Genomic DNA, 24,987 nt, shown 5'->3' with positions numbered 1-24,987 from the left:
GAAACAAAAAAAAGCCAAGAAAGCAAAATGGGCTTAGAAAACTTATTAATTAATCTCGCAATTTTACAGAATCTGCTTTGAAGCAACGGCCATGCCTTGGCCCCCGGGCTGGAGTACTTTAGCAGGGGGCCATCCGGTCCAATGCACTACCCATGCCGGAATTTCTGGATTTAGGATTGAGGGTTACACATTAGTAGCGCATGATGGACATGTAGGCATCATATCTGCTAGTTACATGTATGAACGGAGCAAGTATATCTGGCGAGAACACCACCAATTGCACACCTAAGGTCCCAGACATCTTGTAGGGTACATCATGGTATTGGGCGATTCAGAAATAAACTTTCAAGCTTATCATTCAACAAGTATCTTACTTGATCACCAAAATTCCCATTGAAACCAACCAGAGAGTAGCTTGCATAGATCTGGATAGATATATGGATTAGATGCCAGGTCACTGCTCATCTACCCTGCGCATCATGCACATGCACTTCCCCGGAGTTTCGTCGTGAAGACGCATTGTGGCTGGGTCGGGCTGACGTCGCCCTGCCGGACGCCACACAGGTCCGAATACTTTAACTCCTTAGTCCAAATCGAGATCCCATGAAGGTTCCGAGTGGTCCAGAGTGGCTCATCAACAACGCTTTGCGTTCGCAGGCTCCAGCATTCCCGAACTCCGAACTGACCTCATTGATCGCCGCCTCAACCGCTCCCCACCGCCAAGCAATCGGTATCCGTTGTCATCGATAATAATAGCTTTCGTGGCTTTGCTCCCCTTCCTCTATTTTCCCTCTATTTTCCTCCCCCCTTCCTTCCTGGCTTTCTCAATCCCCGGAGACATTCACTCGCAATGTCTGATAATACGGCCCTCCCTGAACCGACCGCCCTCCCCGTGCTGTCCGATGCGCCCCCATCCAGCGCCGGTCGCTCCGACGGCCATTCGGGGCCGGTCGACCAACCTCCCGCGGTCATCCCCGACGAGCTCAAGCCTCGTTTGGACAAGGTTATCTACTCAGAAGTGAGTCTGGCTGGATCGCACGACGCGTCTCCACCCAGCGCTGGGGTCGCGCAAACCTATCATCGTGTTTACTGATGCTAATCATGCCCTTGGTTTCCGCATCCAGATTGGCGTCGTCACCCTCCTGTCTCGATTGAAGCAGAGTGTCGCCTCCGCCAGGGTAAGATCCTCCGCCATGAAAACAAATGTCAAGCTGGTTCGCATATGCGCTAATACCCTCCACCCAGGATTTCTCCTCGTTCCTCAAGAAACGAGGCTCGCTGGAGGAGGAACATGCTCAGGGGCTACGGAAGCTGTCCCGCACAGTCAATGATGCAGCGCAGCGCACGGAGAACCGACAGGGCACGTACAGCTCGAGTTACAAGGAGATTCATCATTTACAGGAGCGCATGGCCGACCATGGCCTGCAATTCGCCTTGTCCCTCCACCAGATGTCCGACGACTTGTCCGAGCTCGCCGCTAACATTGAACGGGGGCGCAAGCAGTGGAAACAGTCCGGATTGGCGGCCGAGAAGAAAGTCATTGATGCGGAAGGACTGGTTGAGAAGGCGAAGGCCAAGTACGATTCCTTGGCGGAGCAGCTTGAGCGTGTGCGCACGGGAGACAAACAGGGCGGCAAGTTCGGTCTCAAGGGCCATAAGTCAGTGGCGCAGCAGGAGGAGGAGCTTCTGCGCAAGACGCAGAATGCAGACGAAGACTACCAGGCCAAGGTGACGGCGGCCAAGGCGGCTCGTCAGGAGTTGGTGTCCTCACAGCGGCCAACGACAGTGCATAATCTCCAGACGTTGATTGCGGAGTGTGACTCGGGTCTGACGTTGCAGCAACAAAAATTTGGTCAGTCATGAATGGGGAAATTTACCAGTTGTTGTTCTGGGAGCATGTTACTTACCCTGTTCACAGCTACTTTTAGTGAAAAGCTGCTCCTCGGCCAGGGTCTTTGCGTCAACCCGATGAAGCCCGAGACCAACGAGGCCCTCGCACCCAAGAGTCTGGCCGAAGTGGTCCGCCAGGTTGATAATCAAAAAGACTTGCACGATTTCATTCTGAGCCATGAAGGGCATCCGGGAGCCGTGACCGGGCCGGAGGCTAGATACGAGCGTCATCCCGTGAGTTGTTGCCATATACATTCCAAACATATACCCTTTTTGCTTGGTACTAACATGGCGGAAGGTTCTCGGTCCTGGACCTTCGATCCCATCCTCACAACCGAACATTCAGACCAAACGCCAGTCTACCCTTCCCCTGTCGTTCTCTCAGCATAACATTTCTTCTCCTGCCAGCCAACCGCCACAGGCCAGTCCTGATCAATTCCAGCAATCACCCTACCCAGCACACCCAGATCCAGTTGCAACGCCCCCAGTCGCAACACCCCCCTACCCTGTGTCTGGACCACCGGTGCATGAGAAGCCTCCTCCAATAACCACTGGCTCTGGTCCTCTCATGCCAGGTCCACCTCCGATGGACAAGAATACTCTCCATTCGACTCTGCCTCCCCTTAAACCAGTCTTTGGTGTCTCTCTGGAAGAACTTTATGCCCGCGACGGCACTGCTGTGCCGCTCATCGTGTACCAGTGCTTCCAGGCTGTTGAAATATTTGGTCTGGAAACCGAGGGTATCTACCGAATCCCTGGAAGTGCCAACCACATTAATCACCTGAAGGCGCTGTTTGATAATGGTAAGCTTGGCAAGCAAATACCCAGTAATTTCACAAGGACCTTTGCTAATATAATGCCCAGACTCTTCTCAAGTCGACTTTACCAACCCAGAGAGCTTCTACCAAGACGTCAACAGCGTGGCTGGCCTTGTGAAACAGTTCTTTAGGGAACTGCCTAACCCGCTGTTTACCTCGCAGTACTATACCAAATTTGTTGATGCTGCCCGTAAGTTTCTCACCCTTGCCCAACACAATCTCTACCAAGCCTAACCCGCTGGCAACATAGGCATTGAGGATGATATCAACCGCCGGGACTCGTTACACGCTCTCATCAACAACCTGCCCGATGCCCACTACGCCACTCTGCGGGCTATCATTCTGGTATGCCGAATTTCAACCCACTCTCCAATTTTATTTCTAGCAGTATCCTAATTCCCACTACAGCACTTGAACAAGGTCCAAGAAAACTACAGCCACAACCGCATGGGTGCCGGGAACCTGGCTATCTGTTTCGGGTAAGTTATACGCCACTCTAAGATCTTTGCGTACTCGCATCCTGTTCTCAGCTCGACTCAACTAACCGACTACCCGCAGGCCAACTCTCATGGGCGCCAACTCTGGAGGCAACATCGCTGACGCCGGCTGGCAAGTCCGCGTCATCGAGACCATCCTCAATAACACCTTCCAGATCTTCGACGACGACTAGATCCGCACGCTTTTTCCGCCTAATGACACTTTTTTTCTCTTTCCCCTCATCTCCCGGAATCCTCCCTGTCGTTGGAGAACCTGTGGAAATATAGTTCATTTGTTGGACCACTGGTGGCTCTGGATGTCATTTTCCTCTAATAACACACTCCTCACCACCGCTTGATTCCTAGCACACGTGTACCCGGTCTGACTTAGCCCTCTCGTCCCCTCAACTATGACTTCCTTTTTTGCTTTCCTCTTTTGCGAACACTTTTTGGACTCTAGCTTGTGTCTGCCTGCTCGTCCTCTATCTGCGCTTGGAGACGAGGCTTGATTTTACTACACGCTGCGGCCATCTGTGTCTTTCATGTACATAGTATACTTCCAATTGGCTCTTACCCCCACCATATCAAGTACCCCCCCCCCTTTTCACTCTCACCCTCCAGTCATGATTTATTCTAAGAATGTCCTCTCCCACACCTCCCATTCAAAGGCTTTACGCAAGTAGGAAGATGAATCTGATTCTGTAAATTCAATATATAAATAACTATGGTACATGGGATTGGTAGATGCTCTATATCACTGGCTGGGACGGGGCGCAAATTTCATAAATAGACAGTACCAAAAACGCCCTGGGCAACAGGTGGCCCGATCAGAACCACAAGACACCGCCTCTCACCATAGGGCGGCTGGATAAAATGGGGTGAAAGTGGATGGTGAGGGGATGGAGGGATTGGTGGTATTTGAGGTAACCATTAACACAAGCTGGAGAAAGGAAGTTTTAAAAAGTAGACTGGGAGAAGAGAAAGGAGGGAACACCACTCCACACCCCTCCGGCACGACAGCCAAGGCTCTATTTCCGTCCAAGGCTCTCCTTCATCATCTCCATGCGTTCCATGGCGCTCAGACCAGGTGCAAAGGAGGCGTCGCTGTTGACGACATCCATGTCGGTCGGCTTGACGTGGCCCCAGATGCGCCAATCCGCATCTTGGCCGCGCCAGAAGATCTTCTGGATAACGACGTACTCGATACAGTCCTGCTCTTTGGCGGGGGCGGTGACGGCGGTGGAGCCGTTCCTCGCACGAGTGGACTTGGCCATAGACTGCTTGGACGACAGGCGTACGACAACTTGGCGAATGCCAGAATTGGGGACCTCGGGGAGGCGGAGAGCGCGGTCAGAGAGAACCCGAGGGCTGCCATTCCACTTAACCAGGTTCCAGGTCACTTCTTCGTTTGCCGGCCGCCGCTTGATTTGGGCGGTCAGTTTGGTAGCGAGTTTTTCGGAGCAAATGCGCTGGATTTCACGGGTATCGCCACTGAGAAGGAATATTAGAGATGGTTTAACTAAGCCGTTGAGCAGGATGGACATGTACTTACTTGGCAAGGGCGGTATACATGTTGGTGAGGAGCTCTTGCGCCTTTGCTTTCCGCGGTACGTCGTGGAAGAACCGGAAGAATCCTGGCCAGGTGATAGACTTTTTCAAGAAAGGCCCGTTCATTTGGTTGGCCACAAAATCGAGGTTGCTCAGGTCTCGTTTGCAAAAAATTAGAATGCTGTTGTCGAAGTTAGCCGTTGTTCTTGTCAACAATCAAGGTCGTCTTCCTCAGATGCCTCTTTTCTCGGATGCCTTTCACTCTATTGTGTCGTGACCGATTCGAGACCTTAAGACAGGAGTATAGAGACGAAGACTGAGACTCACCTGAAATAATTTTGAACCACGTTCTTAATCCAAACCCACTCCATCCATATCCGGTCTCGCGGGTCCTTGAAGATCGAAGGCATGTCCTTCCACAATGGCCGGACAAAAGTGCCAGGCAAGAGACCAATATCATTCGGCAGCTGCGACATCATCATGTCTTTTGCGCGGGATTTCATCGATGGCTGAGCAACGCTTGAAGGGCGCATGTTTGTCGTTCGGTATGCCCATCGTTGCGATGCCTGGGAAAAGGCTCGGTACTGGTGAAGACCGGAGGCATAAGACTGGGTAATGACGAGGCTTGGGCGTGTGCTGGTAATGATGCTGCCCGTTGGCAGGCGCATTGAGGACGCCATGGCGAGTTGCGACTCAGGGCGGACGTTTGGTCGTTGGATCTCCAAAGACTGCGAAAGAGAATAAAATCCGCGGATGGTCACGTGTCGACCTCCGCAATTTCCCAACTATGGAAGCTCCATCGACAGTGCGAGGTTCTCACTGCAACACCACACACGCTCTCTCTCTCCCTCTTCCTTTTCCATATTCTCCACACGGCAAGTGCCGACTTGAGTTTTTTTCCCCCAACATCCGGATAGTCTCCACGCGCCATTCAGCGAGCACTTCGCACCTTGTCTACATCTTGAATTCTTCCGATTAGGGGACTCGCCCAACTCGACACGCACCACCTCGGACATACAGCTCACGCGAACAACCACACTACTCCTACCCACCTATTCCACGCTCTTTCTCTTTAAAGAAACACCGGTTCTACCACCTTGCGCGGCGGCCGCATATGCCGCGACCAAGTTTAAAGGCTGGCTCCTCGACGTAATGCCTCTCCTCCGCCCTACTCTCCCCCCGCCCATCCGCCGCGCGAGCCAGACCCAAACCTGGTGCGGTCTAGCGTCCCAGCAGAGCTGTTGCACCCTCCTGCTGTGTCGTTGACACGCCAATTCGCCAAAGAAGTGGCGTCTGCCGCGTCGTCGGCTGTCCCGCCGTCCCCGACCTCCGATATCTCCCATACCCCACTCAGCAGCGATTCCGGCCAGGCTGGTTCCTCGCCGCTGCATCCGCGGGTGGCCGTGATCTTGGGCGTAGACCGCAGGTGGTATATTCCATTACTGGTGTGTCGGGCCTTGAGCACGCTGCCTGCGGCATGGTGGGGGTTGCGTTGTGCATTTACCTTCTTGGCCGAGTTGCTGCATATCCGGCCGGGGATGGGGCGGGAGGGCTGGGCGGCAGCAATTGTCGGCAGTGTCGGGCAGGAATGGGACGTTGAGAGGAGGTTTCGGGTTACAGAGGTGGCATTGGCTATCATGTGGGTATGTAGGGACTCTGGAGGCTGGCTACGCCGAGCATAATTATCTCGCTTTATTCGAAGGTTTGGACTTGTGGGCTAATTTCTCTTTTTTTTTTTTGCTAGTGCTGTGCATCTGCTTATCTTTCTTATTTCTTCGCCGACTGTATGATGTCTCGATGGTCGGTAGCCTCTTCTCGCACATCCAGCCCTCCAGCAGATTAGCTGACTTACTTTATACGCAGGCTTCTGAACTACACCCCTCCGGCTGTGGTAATCCGCCTCTTGACCACAAACGGATTAATTGCATATATCACTTCTTGGGTCCTTTATCTTTCAGGCGCATCATCTGACCCGAGACTCCTTCTCCCAGCCTGGATATCCATCACCACGGTACGTTGCACCTACATCTCGACCCGCATATCCCCCGCCGAAGATAGGAAGTGACTGACCACATTGGCCTACCCTCTAGACCCTCACGTTCGTCTACCACGCCACGCAAAATCACGCAACTATCAAACGCGAAACTGCAGCTTCTCTTCTTGTCGTATCCGTCGCCTCGTTTCTCAGCATGTCTTCCCTCCTTCTCCAACTTCACCTCACCCGCGAAAACGAGCCCGAGGTCCCCGTCTTCGTGATCACCCGCAAACTCTGGGATTGGGCCGTTGCCATCTTCCTGCGCATGCGCGTTGCGGACGATCGTGTCATGGGCGACCTGTAACCTTCCCATGCCCAGCTACTTTTCGTATTGTGCCGTTGTCAATTGATACATCACCCAGGATCTTCTGGCCTGGCGAGAGAGGTCGAGGGTATTTCCTCGATAAGCCCTGGTTCTTCGCAGTGGTGGCTGGGGCATCTTTTCGTTCTCTCCTGTTTAGATTTTGTATATTTCGGGATTCCCACGTTCAATTCCCATGTTGCATAGTGAGCTGCCTCTTTTTAGTCTACCTGGAACCATTATTGTCTTTTTGTTCCGCTCGTCTCATTCATCGATCTTTGACAGATCTCATTTCAATTACCTCTTCTTTTCTATTGTTTTTCTTATTCATTTCTACTCTCTAGATTCCCGTACATACCAAGCTGCAGCGTCGGTCCTATACTACACAAGCCGCCAGCGTCCTACAAGAAACTACAGCCACGAACAGGAAATTTCATAACACATTTCATATTCCTTGTTTCCAAGCAACGGGATTGGCAGACACGCAAAAGGGGGAACATGGTAGAGAGAGACAGCAGGGAAAGAAAAGAATAGAATAGGGACCGGTAAAGACCGACAAAGCCGAACTGCAGAAGCAATGCGCCCCCTCTGATTCAGAACTGAATTCTTCTCGACCACGCCCCCGGGCTGCTCAGGTTCACGCCCGCGTTTCAGGAAATGGAGCGAGCGATTCTGGGCGAACCCGCGAGGTAAGGCCCTCCGAAAGCGACAATGGAATGAAGAAAATAGAAAAAAGGGTAACACGCGTTGTCAATAGAAGGAAATGTTAAAAAAAAGTATCGTCTGTCTAATGCAGATACGGGGTATCTACCAACGCCTCGTTCCGTCATGATCCCGTTCCTAAAATGAAATAAACGTCGAAATGGACACACGCCTGGATTGTTGACCGCTACCTTGAGGAGCGGGAGCAAGCTGCCGAGGTCGTGCGTATGCGAGGGGAGGGATGATAAGGTATCATAGTTCGACATCGTGGCCCAGATCTAATGCACCAGGCGGGGAGTGATAGAGACAGAAAGCAAGAAGATTCGATTGATGCCAGGGCCGGCAGCGAGTAGCATAGCCGGCGGCGGAGGAATACCATAGTGCTTCCTCGACTACCGCTCCCAGGGCGACATAGACCGGGAGGAAGGGACCGGAACAAGGTCTGGAAATGGGATTAGAACCCATGGACCTGGTGGCGTTGTTAGAGTCCAATCATGGAAAAAGTAGAGGGGTATCGGCTTACCTTGATGGTATCGGCATTAAGCTCGAGGCCTCCCTTGGTGTCAATCAAGAATTCATAGAGATCCTTGCGCTGATCTCCCTGGAGCTGAATCACCTCACCCATCTCTTCATCAGGGACAACGGTGCCATTGCAGGCTAGAAATTAAGAGTTAGTGTGACTATTCCTTGGTGTGACTCACTGTTCATGGCTCGTGAGGTAGGTAAAGATAAGGGTGATAGATCAAGGAACATACCGAACTTCTTCTTGATGACCTTCAAGATCTTCTTCTGGTCAAACTTCTTGGGGAGACCTTGAACAGTAGTCAGGGTCTTACGACCATTACGCTCTGTATATAACAAATATTATTAGCATTGTGGTTATCTCAAGAGACTCAGTTCTGTCATATCCGCGACGATGTGAAAGTGAGCTGGAATGAAGATCGTGCAACATACGCTGAATCCGAATGTGGATGTAGTCTTTGGTCTCCTGAGGCTCGCCGGTATCGTCGTCGGCCTCAGCGAAGGGATCTAGAAGTAAAGGAAGGAATGTGTCAGCGTCGAACCAAAACGAACTCAGCCCCGCTACGGCGATCGGTAAGGCGGGGAGGAATGCCGAGCGATTAATTTTGCAAACCGAGTAAAGCCACATGCAGACAGTTCCATGATCATGGAAAATATCTGAATATGGAGAACAAAAGGTTGTGTTGAGGGGTGGTGGTGGCTTCCTGCGCCCGAGAGGAGGGGGTGGCGACTTACCGAAGGTCTTTAGGTTTTCGATGGACGCATCGAAGGTCTTCACGTTTTCGATGGACGCATCGCGGGACTTGCCGTTTTCGATGGACATATACTCGGCCTTTTGTCGAAGACTGATCTTTGAAAGCGGTGTTGTGAAAGAGTGCGAGAAGGCGAGATTCAATATCTCTTTAAAGATGAGCGACTGGAAAGGTGGAGGAGGAAGTTAACAGAACTGATGGAGTCGGGGAAGAATCAGAAGGAAGAAAGGCAAGGCCTTTTGTGGCCCGCGGGGGAAAGCGGTGTGTGACTAAGCGACCCCTCAACCCAGTGTCCGGCCTGGTACTGTGATCGTGTTTATCGCCACCATAGAAGAGCGGGACAAGAATAGAATCTTCGAATTCCGAGGCATGTCAAGGGGAATCCTTAGCCGACTGCGCTTTGAGTTAAGGTCTAGAGCGTCCTCCTTCAAAATCCATGACCCTCGGGAGTGCCCCTCCGCCCGATCGTACCAGGAATACTTCAGATCACGCTCACCCTTCTGAGCAAGAAGGTTTAGTGCATAGGGTCTTTACACAACTCAAGAGGAGGTTGGTTACAGTTTTGGGATATTAAGTGTCCAATTTTATGATTACAAGACAGAGATCTGCTCAGATATTGGTACAGCATGAAGCCCCGCGTGAGTACGGATGTCAGAGATGTTTCGCACCGAGCGCCCGATCTCTGCTTTCGCCAGAACCGCCATAGGGAGAATATGGATCGTGCAGAGATTGAACTCAGAGGTGTGACGCTCGTTGGATGGAGAGAAAATAGAGAAAGAGGTATCACAAGAATAGGCACAATCAAGGCGAGGGCGAGGGTGCCGGGGGAGCAGCGGGGGTGCCCTTGGCGACCTGGGGGGGCAGGAAGAGGGGGAAGTAGGTCTGGGAGAGAGAAGCGAGGCTGTTAGAGAATCGTCAAGGTGTCGGCAATTGGTATTGGGATTGAAGATACATACGACGGCCAGCGCCATCACTAGCAGTCACCAGGAGGTTAGTTGGGACTTGGAGAAAACTCGACGAAGTCGAGTTTTGAGGGGGAGCGGGGATGACAAACAGGACATGAAGACAGACATGTAGGCCGGAGTGGCCGCGTTCTTCTTTTGCTCTGGGGACTCGCCGAGCCAGGACTGAAGCGAAAAGACAAACGACACCCTGTGGGCAATTCGCATGGTCAATGCTATATCGATTTGGATATGCGAATGATCATTCTTACCAGCCAATCATCCTATATTTGCAACCGTGATTAATAGACGGAATCTCGATGTCAGTCCCTAGGTGTTTTCCAAGCTCACCTGTTCCTAGTGAACATCTAGACATCGCGTGTCAGCTAGGGAGCACGAATTTCAGGGATGGAGGAGCGCGAGATCGCATTCACTTACCGCCGCCATTGGCATAGTGCTTGACATGGTGCCTGTTGTAAAATTGCTATTAATGATTATCCCAATGCGACTGATGCCTCCGCGAAATTGTGAGCGTACTGGACAGGTCGGCCTCATTGGTGTTCTTGGGCGGATCCATGTAGGGAATCGCTGGTGGGAGACGTTAACAGACGAAGACAGCGCAAGAAACCGAGACAGACTGACCGAGATCCGCGCGCCGCATATCCTTGGTCGACATGATGAAGCTTGTTGAAAGGGAGGTATGAGGTTGGGGGAGAGAGGAAGAAGGCCTGAACTGGGGAGGTGCCAAGACCGGCGCCCATCTGGGCTAGACTAGGTCTTAGTCACTCAAACGACCCAGACACTTGAACTGTGGGGGACCAGAGGATCCTTCGAAGTTGTTGGCAGGATCATATCGTCCGTGTCTCGACACGACCTGACTCGAAGGAGGCGCTCGTGATATCGTGAAGTAAACAGCAAACAGCAAACATCAGCAAACAGCATCTACGGAGATTTATTGGTTCCTTTTAATTTCGGGGCTTGTAGCTGAGCCTGGATCAGCGCGACCAGCACTACTTGCAGCGATCGCTCGAAATCTGGGGACGATCTCTCGCGGTCCAAAATGGTCGGTGAGGCAGCACGGCCAGTCCACCCAGCGCGGCCCTGCGAGTGTCATGCAATGCCGATCGATGTGTGACGCCTGTACCTCATCGTATGTGGGACATGGAATATGGGAACCCGGGGACGGGAACACACCTTCGGACGAGACCTATCAAATTCCTTGCGTCCGGTGCTTTTGTAATGCCAGCCCGACCGGCTGTTTGCCCGGACAAACTCCAGCCGCGATAACGAGAGTTCCGTCCAAGACCGATGAAACCCAAGAATCAGACAGGTCACAGTCAGATCTCCCGGGATGGTGCCATGTCACCGAACCACCACGAACCGAGGGACCTACGTCCTCGACGGGCGAGACCCTCACGTGTACTGCAAGCAACCGGATGGTGGGCAGAGACGGAATGTGGGCATCGGAGCAGCAACAGGGCAACAGGGCAACAGAGCCGGTCTCAAGTCCAGTAGGAAGCGGAAAGTCCATACCACTCAGTCCCGAAAGTGCCTCCCAAGCGCCCCCCTCCCAAAGATAAGCGAGTAGGCGATCGGCGAACCACAAACCACAGCCCTTGTCAGTTGTCCTTTGGGCTCGAGGCCGTGCCTCGAGCCTGACAGGCCTCCCTAATGGCTTGCGGCCCGGCGCGAGCCCTGCAGTTTGCTGATGAGCTGATCCTGCCTCCCTGTATCTCCGTCCAGACTGGGTTTGGGCTTGGCTCTTGCTTCGCACCCGGGTTCCGCGTGGGGAAAGACGTGAGCCCGACATTCCTCGTTCCCCTTTCCCTACACGCTTGGAACAAAGATAGGACCAGGGAATGGCCATCCTAAGGCCGAAATCATCACAGTTTTCTTGACCGCAATCTCATCAAACACAGACAAGGGTTTCCGATGTTGCTCGTGAAGAGACTGATACGTTCATTTACGAAAATTATCATGCCAGACGGAACTCCGTTTAGTTATCTCGTTCCGACTCTGCCAGTGCGTTGTATTTTCGGGCCCAGACGATCTCCCACTCTGACTTGGCCCCCGGCTTGGTGAGGAAGGGGGATGCGAACGGGGCTGGGCATACCCGCGGAAGCAAAATCATTTATTTACTCAGGGCGGAAACTCCCTCCCCTTCTCCCCAATAAGCAGTGTCTATCTGTATACGATTTAGGTTGTTCTGATTAGAGTACGTATATCGATAATAAATCCGGCAGGTATAGCCCCCCTCCCCATGTGAATTATTGTAATTGTAATAATATTGATAATCAGAATGATGATGATGATAGTGGTTCTGGATGTTTGTATTGTTACGTCTCCGACCCCGTCGAATAAAAAAAAAGCATGAAAAACCCTGGTGCTACCGCACACACCCGGAGCAGGCTTTTCTTTTCTTTTTACCTTGACGTGGCCGGACATCCATCCAGGCATCTCGTTACGGCATTTACATCGGTCCCGGTGCTTAGAAGTGGCCGTCGATGCATCTGCATCCTGTAGTTTGCTACACGGGATCGTACAGATCATCCGATTATCAGGCCATCGACTATGATCACGGAACATCAATCAGAGATCACAGATCCCGCATCCCAATCCGATACATCTAGACATGTATTAGGTGTACTTACGAAAGAAGTATACCTCGACACCAAGACTCTGAACCAATTTATCAGTTTATCGCTAGTTGAAAATCGCCGGTCCAGAAGTTACCCGACGGCGTATTGTGACGGCAAATCTAGTTGCCATCACATTCCTAAAACACAAGGAGCCCGGAATGCAAGCGCGGCGGCCTCGGCAATGGCTCGGCCCCAACGGGGGTGGCGGGAGAAATACAGGAAACGAGGGAGAGGGCGAGAGAAAGAGACGCAGGCGTGGAAATAATTCGTTTTGCATAGTTTGGCAGTTTCTGGTTCTGTCCCCGTTTCCCAATTTGTCCTGTCGAGTCAATTTCGCTAGGGAGCCAGGAAAAAAGACCCCGGCGATCGAAGACCGAGAAAGTGGGCTCGAGTCGCGGCGCTTCGGAAACCATCCCACCGAGTCCGCCATCGATAGCGTGATAATGCGATAATGGGATAGTGGATCGTTTGGACAGTCGAATAGTTAGAATAGCTCGGATAACGGGGACGGGAGTCGACATTAGCCGCCGTATCAAGAGAATTATTGGCACACACTCTGTTTTCCCGAGAGTCTTGAGCAATAGGGAAAACCTAAATGGGTAAGTAACATACCACGGTATACCCTGGTATACTCCGGTGGGATCATCTGCAGACACCGCATCGTCTGATGGCGGTGACGGGAAAGCGTGACGGGGTAAGATTTCGGTGTTAGAACGGCCCTTGAGTCTCTCCGGAAGCCCCTTTGAGGAGTGGTCCCAGCCCATCTGGACCCAGTCTATCAGACGATGTGGAGGAACAATTGTGATGCCGTCGATCCCGTGGATCGTCGGAGCACGACTGATTTGGTTACGTTATCGCGATTATCGGATACCGTACAGTACAATACCGCCCTCCTTCCGGTAATCGTCGTCTGGCCTCTTCCAGTAGGAGAAGGAGCAGCAGCCGTATTATTAGACATTGAACCGATTCGACATGCTCGAGTACTTCGTCCTCACGTACCTCTCTTAACGACGTAAACTTCATTTACCTCTTCTTCTTCTTCTTCCTCACCCCCCAAATACGTGCTTTCTTTTTCTTCTACACACCCTTATCCCCCTTTCCACCTACCTTCACCCTGGTGATCGATTACTCTCCACTTCCGCCTCTTTCTCCTTTAGTCTCCTTTAGACCGCTTGCCTTCCGATTCCGCCAATCTCGCCCTCGCCCTCACCCCGTCCTTCCCGTGGCCGGGAGACGTCGTGAACCAACCAACCCCGGCCAATGTCGTGAGCCCGAGTTCGACCCGATCACCTCGTTTCGCATCTATCCTCCTTTCAAGATTATAAAACGTCGCTGGGCGCCCTTACCTGTTGCGCCCGGAACACCCCATTCTCCTTACAATTGCAAATGAATATTCGGTCGAATGTCCACACCATGAGCCGAAGATGATCCCCCATTCCTCTGTCGGCGGTCAACCACGGAGTCACCCCATGCGCGCATTCAATGGGGCCCCTGGACGGGCTGATCTGACGCAGATGGCTAGTCAGTATGATCCGCCGTCGGTCTCCTCGCAACTGCCCGTCGTCGACTTGACCGCCAGCGGCTACGAGTCGCAAGGTCAAGAACCGCCGTCGAAACGCCCCAAACTCAGTGTGTCGTCAGGTGGGGACAATATCATGGACGCCAGCGCAGCCCTGAAGAGTGCCGACGGGCGGAGTACTCCCAGCAGTGCTAGTTCACGGCCTTCCATATCCTGGCGCGGTCGTCCAATGTGGTCCTTTCAGGCCGCTATGTCTGACATCTCGGGGAATGAGAATCAAGGCGATGGCTCGGCTGGCTCCAGGCCTTCGTCACCCCCACCGTTTCCTGCCCAACCGTGGGCCAATACTCTTCCGGAACGTGCGGCGAATACATCTTCTAGATCCCGCGAAAGCTCCCCCGTCGGGCCGGTCTCGACGGTACCATATCGTATCGAGACGCCCTCGGCGGCACCGGTGATCAAGGGCGAGAGTAAGTGATTCGACTGTCTTCTCCTAGGATGCAAGTGGTGGAGCGCTAAATGGTGATTTATAGAAGTTGCCGATTTCACGCCATGGACCGGTAATCACCCCGAAGATGTCCTCAATGCGCATACCGCCAAATCTGGATACTACGATCGCACTCAGGTTTCTCAAAACGAATCTAACACCGCACGCCCTGCCCTATACGGGCAGTTGAAACACCGGGCCGGGTTGCAGGTGTTGTCGTCCGTCTTCGCCGCCACCCTCGAGAAGCGTCGGAACCACAACACTATTCATGCCCCATCGACCTTCAAACCACCTCCAAGAGTGACGCTCACCGATAACAAACGCGAAGGCTGGCTCCGGGATCTTGCCAATGCTGCTGTACCTTTACGCCGATTGAGCCGCACTATTCCCCATGGCATTCGCGGCAAGGTGCTTCTGGACCAGTGCCTTGGCAAGTGGATTCCAGTTGCTCGAGCTGTCTGGCTGGCGAAGTGTGTGGGTGCCAATGAAATTCGTGCGTTCAAGCGAAAAGGCACCAGTGGCGCCTTGGCCGTGGGGCTTGAAGCCAAATGGGTGCGAGATTGGACCACAAGTGTTCAACAATTTGTCGAAGGGGTGTTCAGTTCTCCAAGGTCGAATGACTGGAAAGCCAGAATAACTTATACGTATGTTGGCCCCTAATCCTTTCCGTGAAAGTGATAAACTAACAATCTTTCTCGTAGGGTGGGATTGACTGCTCGTCTCTTCTTTGAAAACCTTCTCGATCATGATCATTTCATCGAGTGGTTTTTATCATCCTTTGAATCTGCACCTCTCGCCACGATCCCGATCTGGCTTTTAATGCTGGGCATTTATTGGAGGAGCATCCTGCGATATCGGCGAAGAGGTCGGCGCCTAGCAGAGTTGCTTCTTGAGAAGTTACGCCAGGCCACTGCGACCAAATATGATCCCCTTCAGCCACTCATCGTCCGGTTGTCCCGCTTTATTAAGAAGCTAGTTCATGAGCATACATCATCAATGATTCTGCCGAATACATGGGACACATATAAAAATCAAGTCCGAGCCTGCCTTGATCTCTCGAATAAAGTGGACCGAGCTTTGTTCCAAAGCATTGCGGAACGCAATGCCCGAGTGCAGCGACCCCGGCTCTCGAAACCAACTATACAGCGCCCTCCTCACCAACGTATTATCTCTCTCTTCGATACCATCCACTCCACCCATGACATCTCTGTTCTCTCCGTGGCTTGTCTGGATGCTGTCGGTGACCGCACAGTCCTGGTCTCTAAGCTGTTTGAATGGCTCGCCACTCCATTCCGCCACGGCTTATGTCGTGTCTACGTTGGCGTTCGCTTAATTCGGAAATGGAAAGCAGTGGGGATTGACATTGATGATCATATCCTGAGATTCCTCTTTAGCCTTGGAGACAACAAGAAGCTCAACGTGGATAACATATACCATGCCATCTCCGAGCTTGTCAGGTCACAGACATTCTCAGTTGGCCGGTATCTCCAGTGGCTTATGGCCAGAGGTGTCACAAGTCGTTCTCCGAGCGAAACACAGACCGCGCATGAATTGCCGGTCGATATTGGGCTGATCGCGCACCTCCCTGTCGGCCGTCTTCCAGAACACGTTGGCAACCTGCGCAGTACTCTAATGGCACGCACTGGACTTGCCTTTTCGGACGAGACGTCCATGATCACCAGTGTTAGAGCTTTGGTCAGCCAGCGTCTGCCGTCTATTTTCAGTGCCAGTATGCAGCTGGATACCACGCTCAAATCATTACCGTTGGATCTGTCTTGGGCTGTGAAGGCCGAAATTGGCCAGTGGTTACGACGCGGGGTCGCTGAGCATACCCGCAATGCTACGACTTCCACGACACGAGCCACGCTTCCTGGAAATGCTGCCTCGTCCTTCTCTGCCCTTACGGCAGTTGAGTTCTATAGTGTTCGTAATGTCCTGAAACCTTCGGTGATATCTCTATGCTGGCAGACGTGCTGAGGTGTGCCTCAAGCTCTGATGATAGCACAGTGCTTGCGTCTGTCGCTGACACGACGAATCGCCACTTCGATTCTTTGTGCGTGATTGGCGCAACAACGGATCTGTTCCGTAAATTGGTCGATGCGTACGCTGGAATTAAGCGCTTCGGCATACCTAGTCTTGACCTCATGTTTTCGTTGATTGAGCTTGGTTTACGTATTCCCAACGAAACCAATGCCGTCACCTTCCTCCGCCAGGACCTCTCTCGTATGGAGAACAAATCGGTTATGGCCGCCTCGTCCCCCGTTTCAGATCATATCCCAGATGACTTTGGTGAGGCTGACCCTTTGTTTCGCGAGAAGCTTGATCAACTACTACTCTCCGGGAATGTCATGGACGAGCCCACTCTCGACACTCTCTTCAACACATTGACGAAGCACTTGGAATCCGATGATAGCAAGACCAAGTTGTCAGCGAACGACATCTCCCGATATTTGGCACAGCTGCGCTCCTTCCAGCCAAAACACTTCGATGGCATTCTCGCCCGCTGGGTCTGTGGTCTTCTCAGAGTACCGGACCGGTCCGGTCTTCTTCGTGTTCTCCCACCGCTTATTGGAGTCGGATGTGTCACCATTCGGTCCTTTTTGTCCCTTGTCAAGAGACTATCTCTTTCTACGAAGGCTATTCCCAATGCCGCAGACCTACCTACAGACCTCGTCCAGCTCCTAGTGTTACACAACGAAGAAAATAGATACCTCGACCTAGTTTCCTACCGTTTCCAGTTGGCACAACAAGAGTTTCTTGCGAAAAATTCCGAGGAGGCCCTCGCGCTTGTTTGCAATGCTGCTGCATCCCTCAATGCCAGTTGTCCAAAGCCTAGCCCCTGGTATCACCAACTTGAGGGCTCTATGGTTAGTCTGCTATGTGAGCTGCTTGTGCGGAACCCCGAATGCGCGAGTCAGCAGTGTATGCAAAAGCTAGCCGATCAGTATTCCGAAGCTATGGGTATTGTCCAAAAAGCACTGGATCTGTTGTTGGGTGTCGATTCTCAGAGCAAAGGCAGCTCGGTTATTTCCGAGGTTGAAAAACTTGCTACCATAACGGATGACTTCTCGCTCCCGTTCTGCCGACTGAAGCTTCAGCTTCTCTTCCACGGGGATTCCGCAGGTGATGATCGAAACAATGTGGTGGATGCAATGTTCAGGACTATTGTAGCTGATTCTCGCGCCCCAAAACATCAATGGATTGATCTTATCGGTCTCATGAGTCCGGAAGCTACTCGTCAGATTCGCGAGCGTGCTGAAAAGGAATTCTTTGCGATTCCGCTGTTCGAGTATACGGTGAATGATCAATCTACGTCTCCGCGACCTCATGGCTCTTTAGAGGCAGCCAAGATGTACCTCACAATCATTGATGACCTTGCTAACAGCGTACCTGAGTCTGGAGCTCCTTCTACTGCGTCGATTATTGTGGAGAAGATGGATGCCCTTCTTCACAAGATGATCATTGTTCAATCGAAACGCAACAACCCTAGCGATAAGCAGAACGAACATGTTACTACCCAAGGGCGGTCCAACTTCGAACGATCTCTTGCCTTCTGGTTCGCTGCTCTGCTGAGGATGGTAGTTATCCACCGTGCCTCTTTCATGCAGCCATCCCCGACACTGAAAATCGGCACCTCGAATCAACAGTGTCGTATTTTGGTGTCGATTTTCTGCATCGCACTGTGCCGCCTTCCTGGCGATGTGCTCCGCCAGTTCCCCGGCGCAGATTACTTCCCTCGCCCTGCAGCGACAGAAGACTTTCGTCCTTGCCCAGGCATCTTGCTGCAAACGCACGCTCTGGATGTCGCCGCATCACTCATCGATATCTTTCCTGATGAAGTCCGCCATCAATGCGGTCGCTTTTTGAAAGAAAAGTGTCCGCCCTTCATCCCGCTCCAGAACGATTCTCGCTTTCTCTACCTGCTGGGCCCAATGTCCGATTCGCACCCATCCAGCATTCTCCAGTCTGCCTCAGTGGCTTCTCCGGTGGCTTCAGCATCTACCCCGACCCCAACCTCCACCACATTCCCAGCCGCTGGTGCCTCATCTCAGCAGACCGCTGGGCAGTCGAGTCAGTACAGTGGATTCCCGGAAGGCTCGGACGGCGTAGCCAATTGGCTTCAGCTTCAGGATCGCGGCCGGCTCCTTGGTCCATATACAATTCGCCCTTGGGAACTTTTGGAGGATGCGGCTCCTTTCGTAGGCGTGAACGATACCGCCGTGAACCTAGGCTATTTTGATGCACGACGAACGCGCGTCTAGGCTGCGTCCCGATTCAAGCCCTCCAATAATTTGGCATATACTGCGCGCCACGCCGACTCTCGTCTATTTTCTCGTCTTATACCTCCCTCCTTCTTTTTCTCTCCATCTTTAAGTCTTATCTTGGCATTTCAAGGCAGCGATGTGATGGTCATTCCCCCAGTCACGTCTTCCGTTCATACCGACATTTCTTCTCGTCCTATTTGCATCGGATCTCGGGTCACGACAAACGCATCTCTTTGGTCACGAGCAGATTTCTTCACTTGCATCGAATACCTCCACATGGTGTCAGCTTTGGAATTCCTCATTCGGGCTGTTTTGTTCCTCCTGTTCCGTCACTTCTCTCATCCAACCCGACCTGTTCCCCCCCCAACTTCACCTTCACCCCTCTTCTGGCTTGCCTTGGTTCTAATCTCATACACGCCATGCCACGATTGCATTGACATCCACTCGCATTTGGGTTGTTCGTTTTGCTTTGTATATATATATCATCATATCTCGTGCGTTCTCTCCATACCACATTATCCCGGCGTTTGATTGGCCTGCTGGGATCAGATTGGATCATTGCGCTCTTGCGGATGCGTCTTTACAGCTTTTGGTCTTTTCTGGTTTTGATTCTTTCTTTTCCTCCTGGCGGATGGTGTCTATGAAGCAAATCTACGTATATCCTTATGAGCTTGGTCAGCGTCTTTGGTCATTCGGTCCTGCACTGTATATAGCATCGCAGCGCGCTTTTAGGGAGAACTTCCTATATTGAACTATAAACATGGTTAATACTTCAGTCTCATATTATAATCTCCTGTGTAGATAAAAAGATAGAGGCATTTCAAAATAATGGTTTGGGGTGCTCTTTCTCTTTTGTTATATAGACTATGCATCAGGGACATGATTCTCACACAAGGCCCGCACAGCACACCGCAATGATGCCTCATACCGGCCTTTTTGAGAGATCAAAATCCCCTCGTCAATGGGACACGCGGATACCAATTTCACACGCCAGAAACAACACGTCCAAAATAACATCGACGGCGAGTTGTCCCTGCGTGAGGCTACCTATCCAGGTAATCCTAATGATCATGGCTTCTATGGAGTCAGGGAAGGAGAAGACCAGGTTGACCAGCATGCGCCGTGGGTCCTCATCCTCGCAAGTAGAATCTCAGTAATAGACAAAGCTACGAGCCTCACAGTCCTCTTGGGGCCAGAAAGGCAATCAATGTAAAAAAAGAACAGATCGTATCGCTGCCCCCACATAAGGACCCACTACGTAGCGTCTGAGACGGGATTTTGATTCGTGATGTTGAAGATGATATTTGGACCTAATTTCTAGCTGCGCTTGGCTAACGCCAAGAGACTTTCATTCTTTCCTGCTTGATTTAGTGATGTCAAAGGAACATTGAGAATGACATTCAATGTGGTATTATCAAATAGCTAGAGAAGCTTCAACCTTTATCTCACTCATTGATGTGTGCTCAGTGTGGGGGGGAGAGAAAAAGCAAACGCGGAGAGAAACTATACTCATCAGCTCTCGCGACGCAGAGCAATAGATAGCATGAAAGTAAACTCCGCAAGTCGAGAAGCTGGACTAGAACCTAGGAAAATAAAGACTTTATTCAAAGCTTAAAGACAACTCACTTCCTAGCACCCCCTGCAAGTACAATCTTAAATAAACATCACAAAACAGCGTAATTCATGGCATGGACAAGATCCCACGCCATCATCTTTTTAAAAGAATTGGGGACATAACGCGTATCAGAATAGTTCCAAAAATCGTGTTCTAGATAGACATTGCCGAACAGCGCCGTGTGATTGCTGCGGTACCCGACTCGCCGTCGGAAGGGAGTTCGGAGTTCTCAATTTCTAGTAGATATTTCTCCATTTGTTCGGCTTCCAGGCTCTTAATAACGTCCTGTAGAGACTCTTCGGTGAATTCCTCACTGGACTTCTCTGCCTCGTGTCTGACACGTTCTTCGACCGTGGGTCTCGTCCTGGCTTCGCATTTGGAGGACACAGATGGACGAACGGTTTGCGAGGTACATGTCGAGCTTGTACTACTCGGACTGGGTGGCTGGGGAGGGTCCTCATCATAAAACTCTGAGCCGTTGCCGTCAGTATCATCCGGCTTCTGCTGTGGGTTTGAATCGATGATAAGCGGCGGCCGATTTCCCGTTGGTGATCCACAGATGGATTGCGTTGTGATATCTGTTGCCGCAGAACCATCTACAGCCCCCCTCATGAAGGGAATTCAGTCCCGTTGTCTTTCGGGGTGCTCCCGTTCGCCCGGTTTTGGGGGTTTCTTCTTCAGTATCAGAGTCAACCTCGTAGACACGGAGCAAACGAGGTGCTTTCTCGGGTGTCTTGGGATTCATGACCACACCTGCCACAATGATCGGCTCTGGATCATCAGCAGGTTTTTCTTTCTCCCTCTCGTCAGGTCCATTCTTCTCGTCTACACATTCAGCTTTCACGGTATGTGAGGACTTGCGTCGAGGCGGGATCACAGGTGGGCACAGATGGGTCATGGGGGCTGTGTAGAGCTCCCCGTAGTATGGCTGGCTGAAGTATCCGTTGTCTGGAGCAAAGGGGCCCGAGAAAAAGCTTGGAGTGGAGCCTGCATATGGTAGCTGACTCGTTACGAGAAACGGGGCTCCAGGCATACTGATATTGGGCATGAATGTTTCTGGAAGGGGCTGTGGTGGGCCGAGATAACCTGGATGACCATTCATCATAAATGGTGGACCTGTGAAACCGTTGGGCATTGGCGGTGGTGGAGGATAGAAAGAGTGGTTCTCGTAAGGAATCCCATTCACCAGGATAGGAGGACTTGATATGTAGCCGCCTGGTGGAGGCAGATTTTCCTGGTGAAGAGGCGGGTGGTGGAGTTTGGAGAAGCCACTTTGGTCTGCATGGTAGTTTGAAGGTCCATTACGCGGCCGATAGTTGTTATATCGCGACTGGCTGCCGCCGTTGCGATGCGATGAAGAGAGGCCTGCGGGTTTGGGATGGGGAGAGAAGGTCCCCATATCGGAGCGCAAAGGGCTTCCGTCGACGTCGAGGAGTTGTAAATAGTATTTTTCGTCCTTTTGGAAATGCTGCCGGAGAGTCAGTGGTTGCGGCTCGAGAATACAGAATGAACGGGACTTGAATAACGCTGCAAATACCTTGATAGCGTCTCTGCAGTCATCCACATAGGCAAAGGTGACTTTACACACGGTTGTCCAGGTCTGGTATGCTGTAGGACGACAGTCCATGCACCAGACTTCCACAGCGCCGCGGCCATCCAGCACTGTCATAGCCTCCTGGTGGGTGATAGACTGATGCGAGCGCAGGCCCAGCCAGGCGGTTCCTGTCAAGTATATGAGCGCTCGCTTCTCGCGATTCAAACGACATTCAGTCCACTCACGTCTTCCTTTGGCCCGTTCAATTCTCAATAATCGTTCATGCAATACCGTACATTCATCCCACGTGAGGGCCGCAGTGGCAGCTTCAACGTCCTGTAGAGATATTTTAGAAACCCAAAGATAGATAGAACAGATAGGCAGGAAAGAAATCTGACTTCGAATTGTACAAATGCTCCTGGGAGTCCCTTCTTCTTGTCCTGTTTAATTTTGACATGGCAGGGCCCGAAGTGGGCGAAGACAGATTTGAGATCCTCTGCAAGTGTCTCCGCAGGGACTTTGGTTGAGAGGCTGCCAGTATCTTAGTATCTCCCACATGTCAAGCTTATCTATATTCCTTCTAGGGAATGAACTTACTTTCCCACAAAAATACATGCGTCGGGAGGAAATAGCCCTTGTGCATTTTTGGCGGAGGGTTTTTCATTCAAGCGATCTCCCCGACGCGGGGGATACTTGGATTCAGAGTCTGGGGCGACCTGGATGGTCATGGTGGATATATATTAGGTTCGAACGAGCGTGTCGGCGTATAGCTATCTTAGGGAGGTAGTAGCGAAGGGGGGAAACAAAGACAACGAATGTATGAACATGCATTCAAAGGCCAACGAATGGATGAAATGCAGAAAGATGGGCTTTCCTGGAAGGGGGAAAATGTCCATCACCATCTGCCCACCCTCCGACTGGTCTCCGTGGATATTTTTGAAATAATCTGTCTGCTGTCTGCCAGGCCACTGGAACTAAACCCATTCTTTGGGCACTGGCCTTGGGAACTTTGAATCCAACCACGGCTCCACGTCCGGGGTCAACTACCTGGACGACCGCTACTTGACTCAGAGCCAAACACTAATTGACCGGTCAACAATTGAACGAGAGTCATGGTAGCATCATACTTCAAGCCCCATATGACTCGACTTCTTGGGTATATGTGCTTTCAATACATAACGTGAAACTCTCCTAGTGGTTTCTCCCACGGCTCCATTCCCGTCCATGTCGCACGACCCTGAAGGAAATCTGGTAATAAATTATACCTTACATCTTCAGTCACACAGTTCCATACCGTATGAATATTTCCGGGTCTTGAATTTTTCGATCCAGGTCGGTGCTAGCTTTGTCCCGCGCGCAATGGCCTCCTGTTGTGCTCCGATGCCTAACCAGGAGATTCGAAATAGCCAGGGTGGTGGACCCTTGGAACGTGATCAAGTGATGGCACACCTGAAAAAAAGAGGGAGCAATGCAGAGATTCCCCTATATCAAATAATATATGGATGATAACAGCACCAAATTCCTCATTAACCACCCATATACTGACATGCAGAAGCATGGAGGAAGCACAGCAAATCTAGACACTTGGGGTATAGTTCGGCAAAATAGCCGCGTAGCCGCTATCTTATCGCGCCGGATCAAGTCCAGGGCTTCACGCCACCTCGGAAGCCGACATGGTCCACTAGAATTCCTTCCCAAGCGCCCCCAGCTCTTCGCTTCTCCGCCTCCTCAATTTGCCCATATTCAGGCTGCTGAAATCTATGATGATTCCAACTCGGAGCTTGGCTGCACAGGGCGGGTTCTTCCGGCGCAGCGCGGAGGAGCTTGGCCGCCTCTCGAAAATAGGTACAGTCGCGTCGGAATGCCCTCCGTCCGATCAGTCCAGCGAGCTAACTGCGCGATACCTGCTTCATAGCATGGAATACTGAAGCTCTGCACACACCGACAAAGCCATATGTTCTCCTCAACTTCGAAGATGAATCGACCGTGGGAGGCTGCAAGACCTTCGCGGACCGCGCTGTCGGAGGGTTCAGCACTTCCAGTCTTGACTACGAACCCGGAGATTCTTCAACGAACACACCTGCACATGCGCGCTTTCACGGAAGTATCTCTACAAAGCTCCCGGCCAACTGGCGGGTGGAAAGAACGGGTATGCCCCGCCCGCAGCGCTGTCAAAAAGGGAGCCGAGGACACTGATCAACATGAGATTGTCTGTAGGATACGCCGCCTTCCGAAACAACGACCGTGGCTTCTGGCTATTCGGTCGTCTCTTCTGGGATGTCGATCCATATTCCTACCTCGCGCTTCGCATCAAATCTGACGGCCGACGCTACACGGTGAATGTTCAGACAGACTCCGTCATTGAGACCGATATCCACCAGCACAGACTCTATACTCGCCACCATCGTGTCCATGGCGCGACCCCCTCCAACAAGCCCTGCGTTCCGAGTCAGCTGAAGATTCTGAAGTCACCGAGGAATTGTATCCACGGGGTATCCCAGCTGCTCTTTCTGATTTTCCACCCGAGTCCACCATTATCTCGTCCTCTTCTACCGCCACCACCTCGGGCACAACGGGGTGGGAGACTGTTCTCCTACCCTTCAACTCTTTTGTTCGCACAAACCATGGTTATGTGATCGAACCGCAGACGTCGCTCCTTCGCTCTCGAGTCAAGAGTATCGGCATTGGTCTGACAGACCGTATCGAGGGGCCGTATGACTTGCGTATTCACAAGATATGGGCAACAAATGGCATGGGCTCGGCTGATATCGAGGAGGAGCGGCGTATCTGTGGAGCGGATGCACTGCCGCTCGATGAAGGAGTACAGTCAGCATGGACGGAGAAAAAACAGCCACCACAGGAGGCTCACAACCAGAAGAGCCCTGAGACCACTAAGGAGAAGGGCCTTAAGGGTCTTCGGTCAGAATGGGAGGAGTAGTTTTG

General features: G+C 51.9%; 7 protein-coding genes across 7 annotated transcripts; 4 read left to right on the top strand and 3 right to left on the bottom strand.

The window, feature by feature from the left end:
- Nucleotides 1-757: 757 nt before the first annotated feature.
- On the top strand, nt 758-3,378 carry rgd1 (putative Rho GTPase activator (Rgd1); the record flags this gene model as incomplete). Its single annotated transcript, XM_057073321.1, has 9 exons — nt 758-1,018; nt 1,125-1,178; nt 1,246-1,852; nt 1,919-2,124; nt 2,189-2,693; nt 2,755-2,898; nt 2,959-3,053; nt 3,117-3,187; nt 3,267-3,378. Coding segments are annotated over 9 exons (2,055 nt in total), but the record flags the coding sequence as incomplete, so codon positions are not given.
- An 834-nt stretch (nt 3,379-4,212) lies between these two features.
- N7462_001594 (uncharacterized protein) lies at nt 4,213-5,412 on the bottom strand (the record flags this gene model as incomplete). The annotated part of the gene is made up of 3 exons (XM_057073320.1): nt 4,213-4,675; nt 4,737-4,913; nt 5,060-5,412. The coding sequence occupies 3 exons, from the start codon at nt 5,410-5,412 to the stop codon at nt 4,213-4,215; spliced, it is 993 nt and encodes a 330-aa protein (XP_056936961.1).
- Nucleotides 5,413-5,868: 456 nt separating this feature from the next.
- On the top strand, nt 5,869-7,071 carry N7462_001593 (uncharacterized protein; the record flags this gene model as incomplete). Its single annotated transcript, XM_057073319.1, has 4 exons — nt 5,869-6,375; nt 6,477-6,532; nt 6,596-6,743; nt 6,823-7,071. 4 exons carry the CDS (start codon nt 5,869-5,871, stop codon nt 7,069-7,071), a joined length of 960 nt encoding a protein of 319 aa, XP_056936960.1.
- A 1,180-nt stretch (nt 7,072-8,251) lies between these two features.
- N7462_001592 (translation initiation factor eIF1) lies at nt 8,252-9,115 on the bottom strand (the record flags this gene model as incomplete). The annotated part of the gene is made up of 4 exons (XM_057073318.1): nt 8,252-8,427; nt 8,526-8,618; nt 8,725-8,799; nt 9,028-9,115. 4 exons carry the CDS (start codon nt 9,113-9,115, stop codon nt 8,252-8,254), a joined length of 432 nt encoding a protein of 143 aa, XP_056936959.1.
- Nucleotides 9,116-14,048: 4,933 nt separating this feature from the next.
- Nucleotides 14,049-18,892, top strand: N7462_001591 (mediator of RNA polymerase II transcription subunit 12; the record flags this gene model as incomplete). The annotated part of the gene is made up of 4 exons (XM_057073317.1): nt 14,049-14,613; nt 14,677-15,274; nt 15,332-16,557; nt 16,638-18,892. The coding sequence occupies 4 exons, from the start codon at nt 14,049-14,051 to the stop codon at nt 18,890-18,892; spliced, it is 4,644 nt and encodes a 1,547-aa protein (XP_056936958.1).
- Nucleotides 18,893-21,000: 2,108 nt separating this feature from the next.
- N7462_001590 (uncharacterized protein) lies at nt 21,001-22,179 on the bottom strand (the record flags this gene model as incomplete). The annotated part of the gene is made up of 1 exon (XM_057073316.1): nt 21,001-22,179. The coding sequence occupies one exon, from the start codon at nt 22,177-22,179 to the stop codon at nt 21,001-21,003; it is 1,179 nt and encodes a 392-aa protein (XP_056936957.1).
- Nucleotides 22,180-23,590: 1,411 nt separating this feature from the next.
- Nucleotides 23,591-24,982, top strand: N7462_001589 (CIA30 family protein; the record flags this gene model as incomplete). Its single annotated transcript, XM_057073315.1, has 4 exons — nt 23,591-23,894; nt 23,960-24,193; nt 24,262-24,380; nt 24,431-24,982. The coding sequence occupies 4 exons, from the start codon at nt 23,591-23,593 to the stop codon at nt 24,980-24,982; spliced, it is 1,209 nt and encodes a 402-aa protein (XP_056936956.1).
- Between the last annotated feature and the right edge of the window lie 5 nt (nt 24,983-24,987).

This window comes from Penicillium macrosclerotiorum (genome assembly GCF_028827735.1).
Source record: "Penicillium macrosclerotiorum strain IBT 26536 chromosome Unknown utg000002l_segment0_segment0, whole genome shotgun sequence".
Taxonomy (NCBI): Eukaryota; Fungi; Ascomycota; class Eurotiomycetes; order Eurotiales; family Aspergillaceae; genus Penicillium; species Penicillium macrosclerotiorum.
This window is presented reverse-complemented; position numbering and strand designations above follow the sequence as displayed.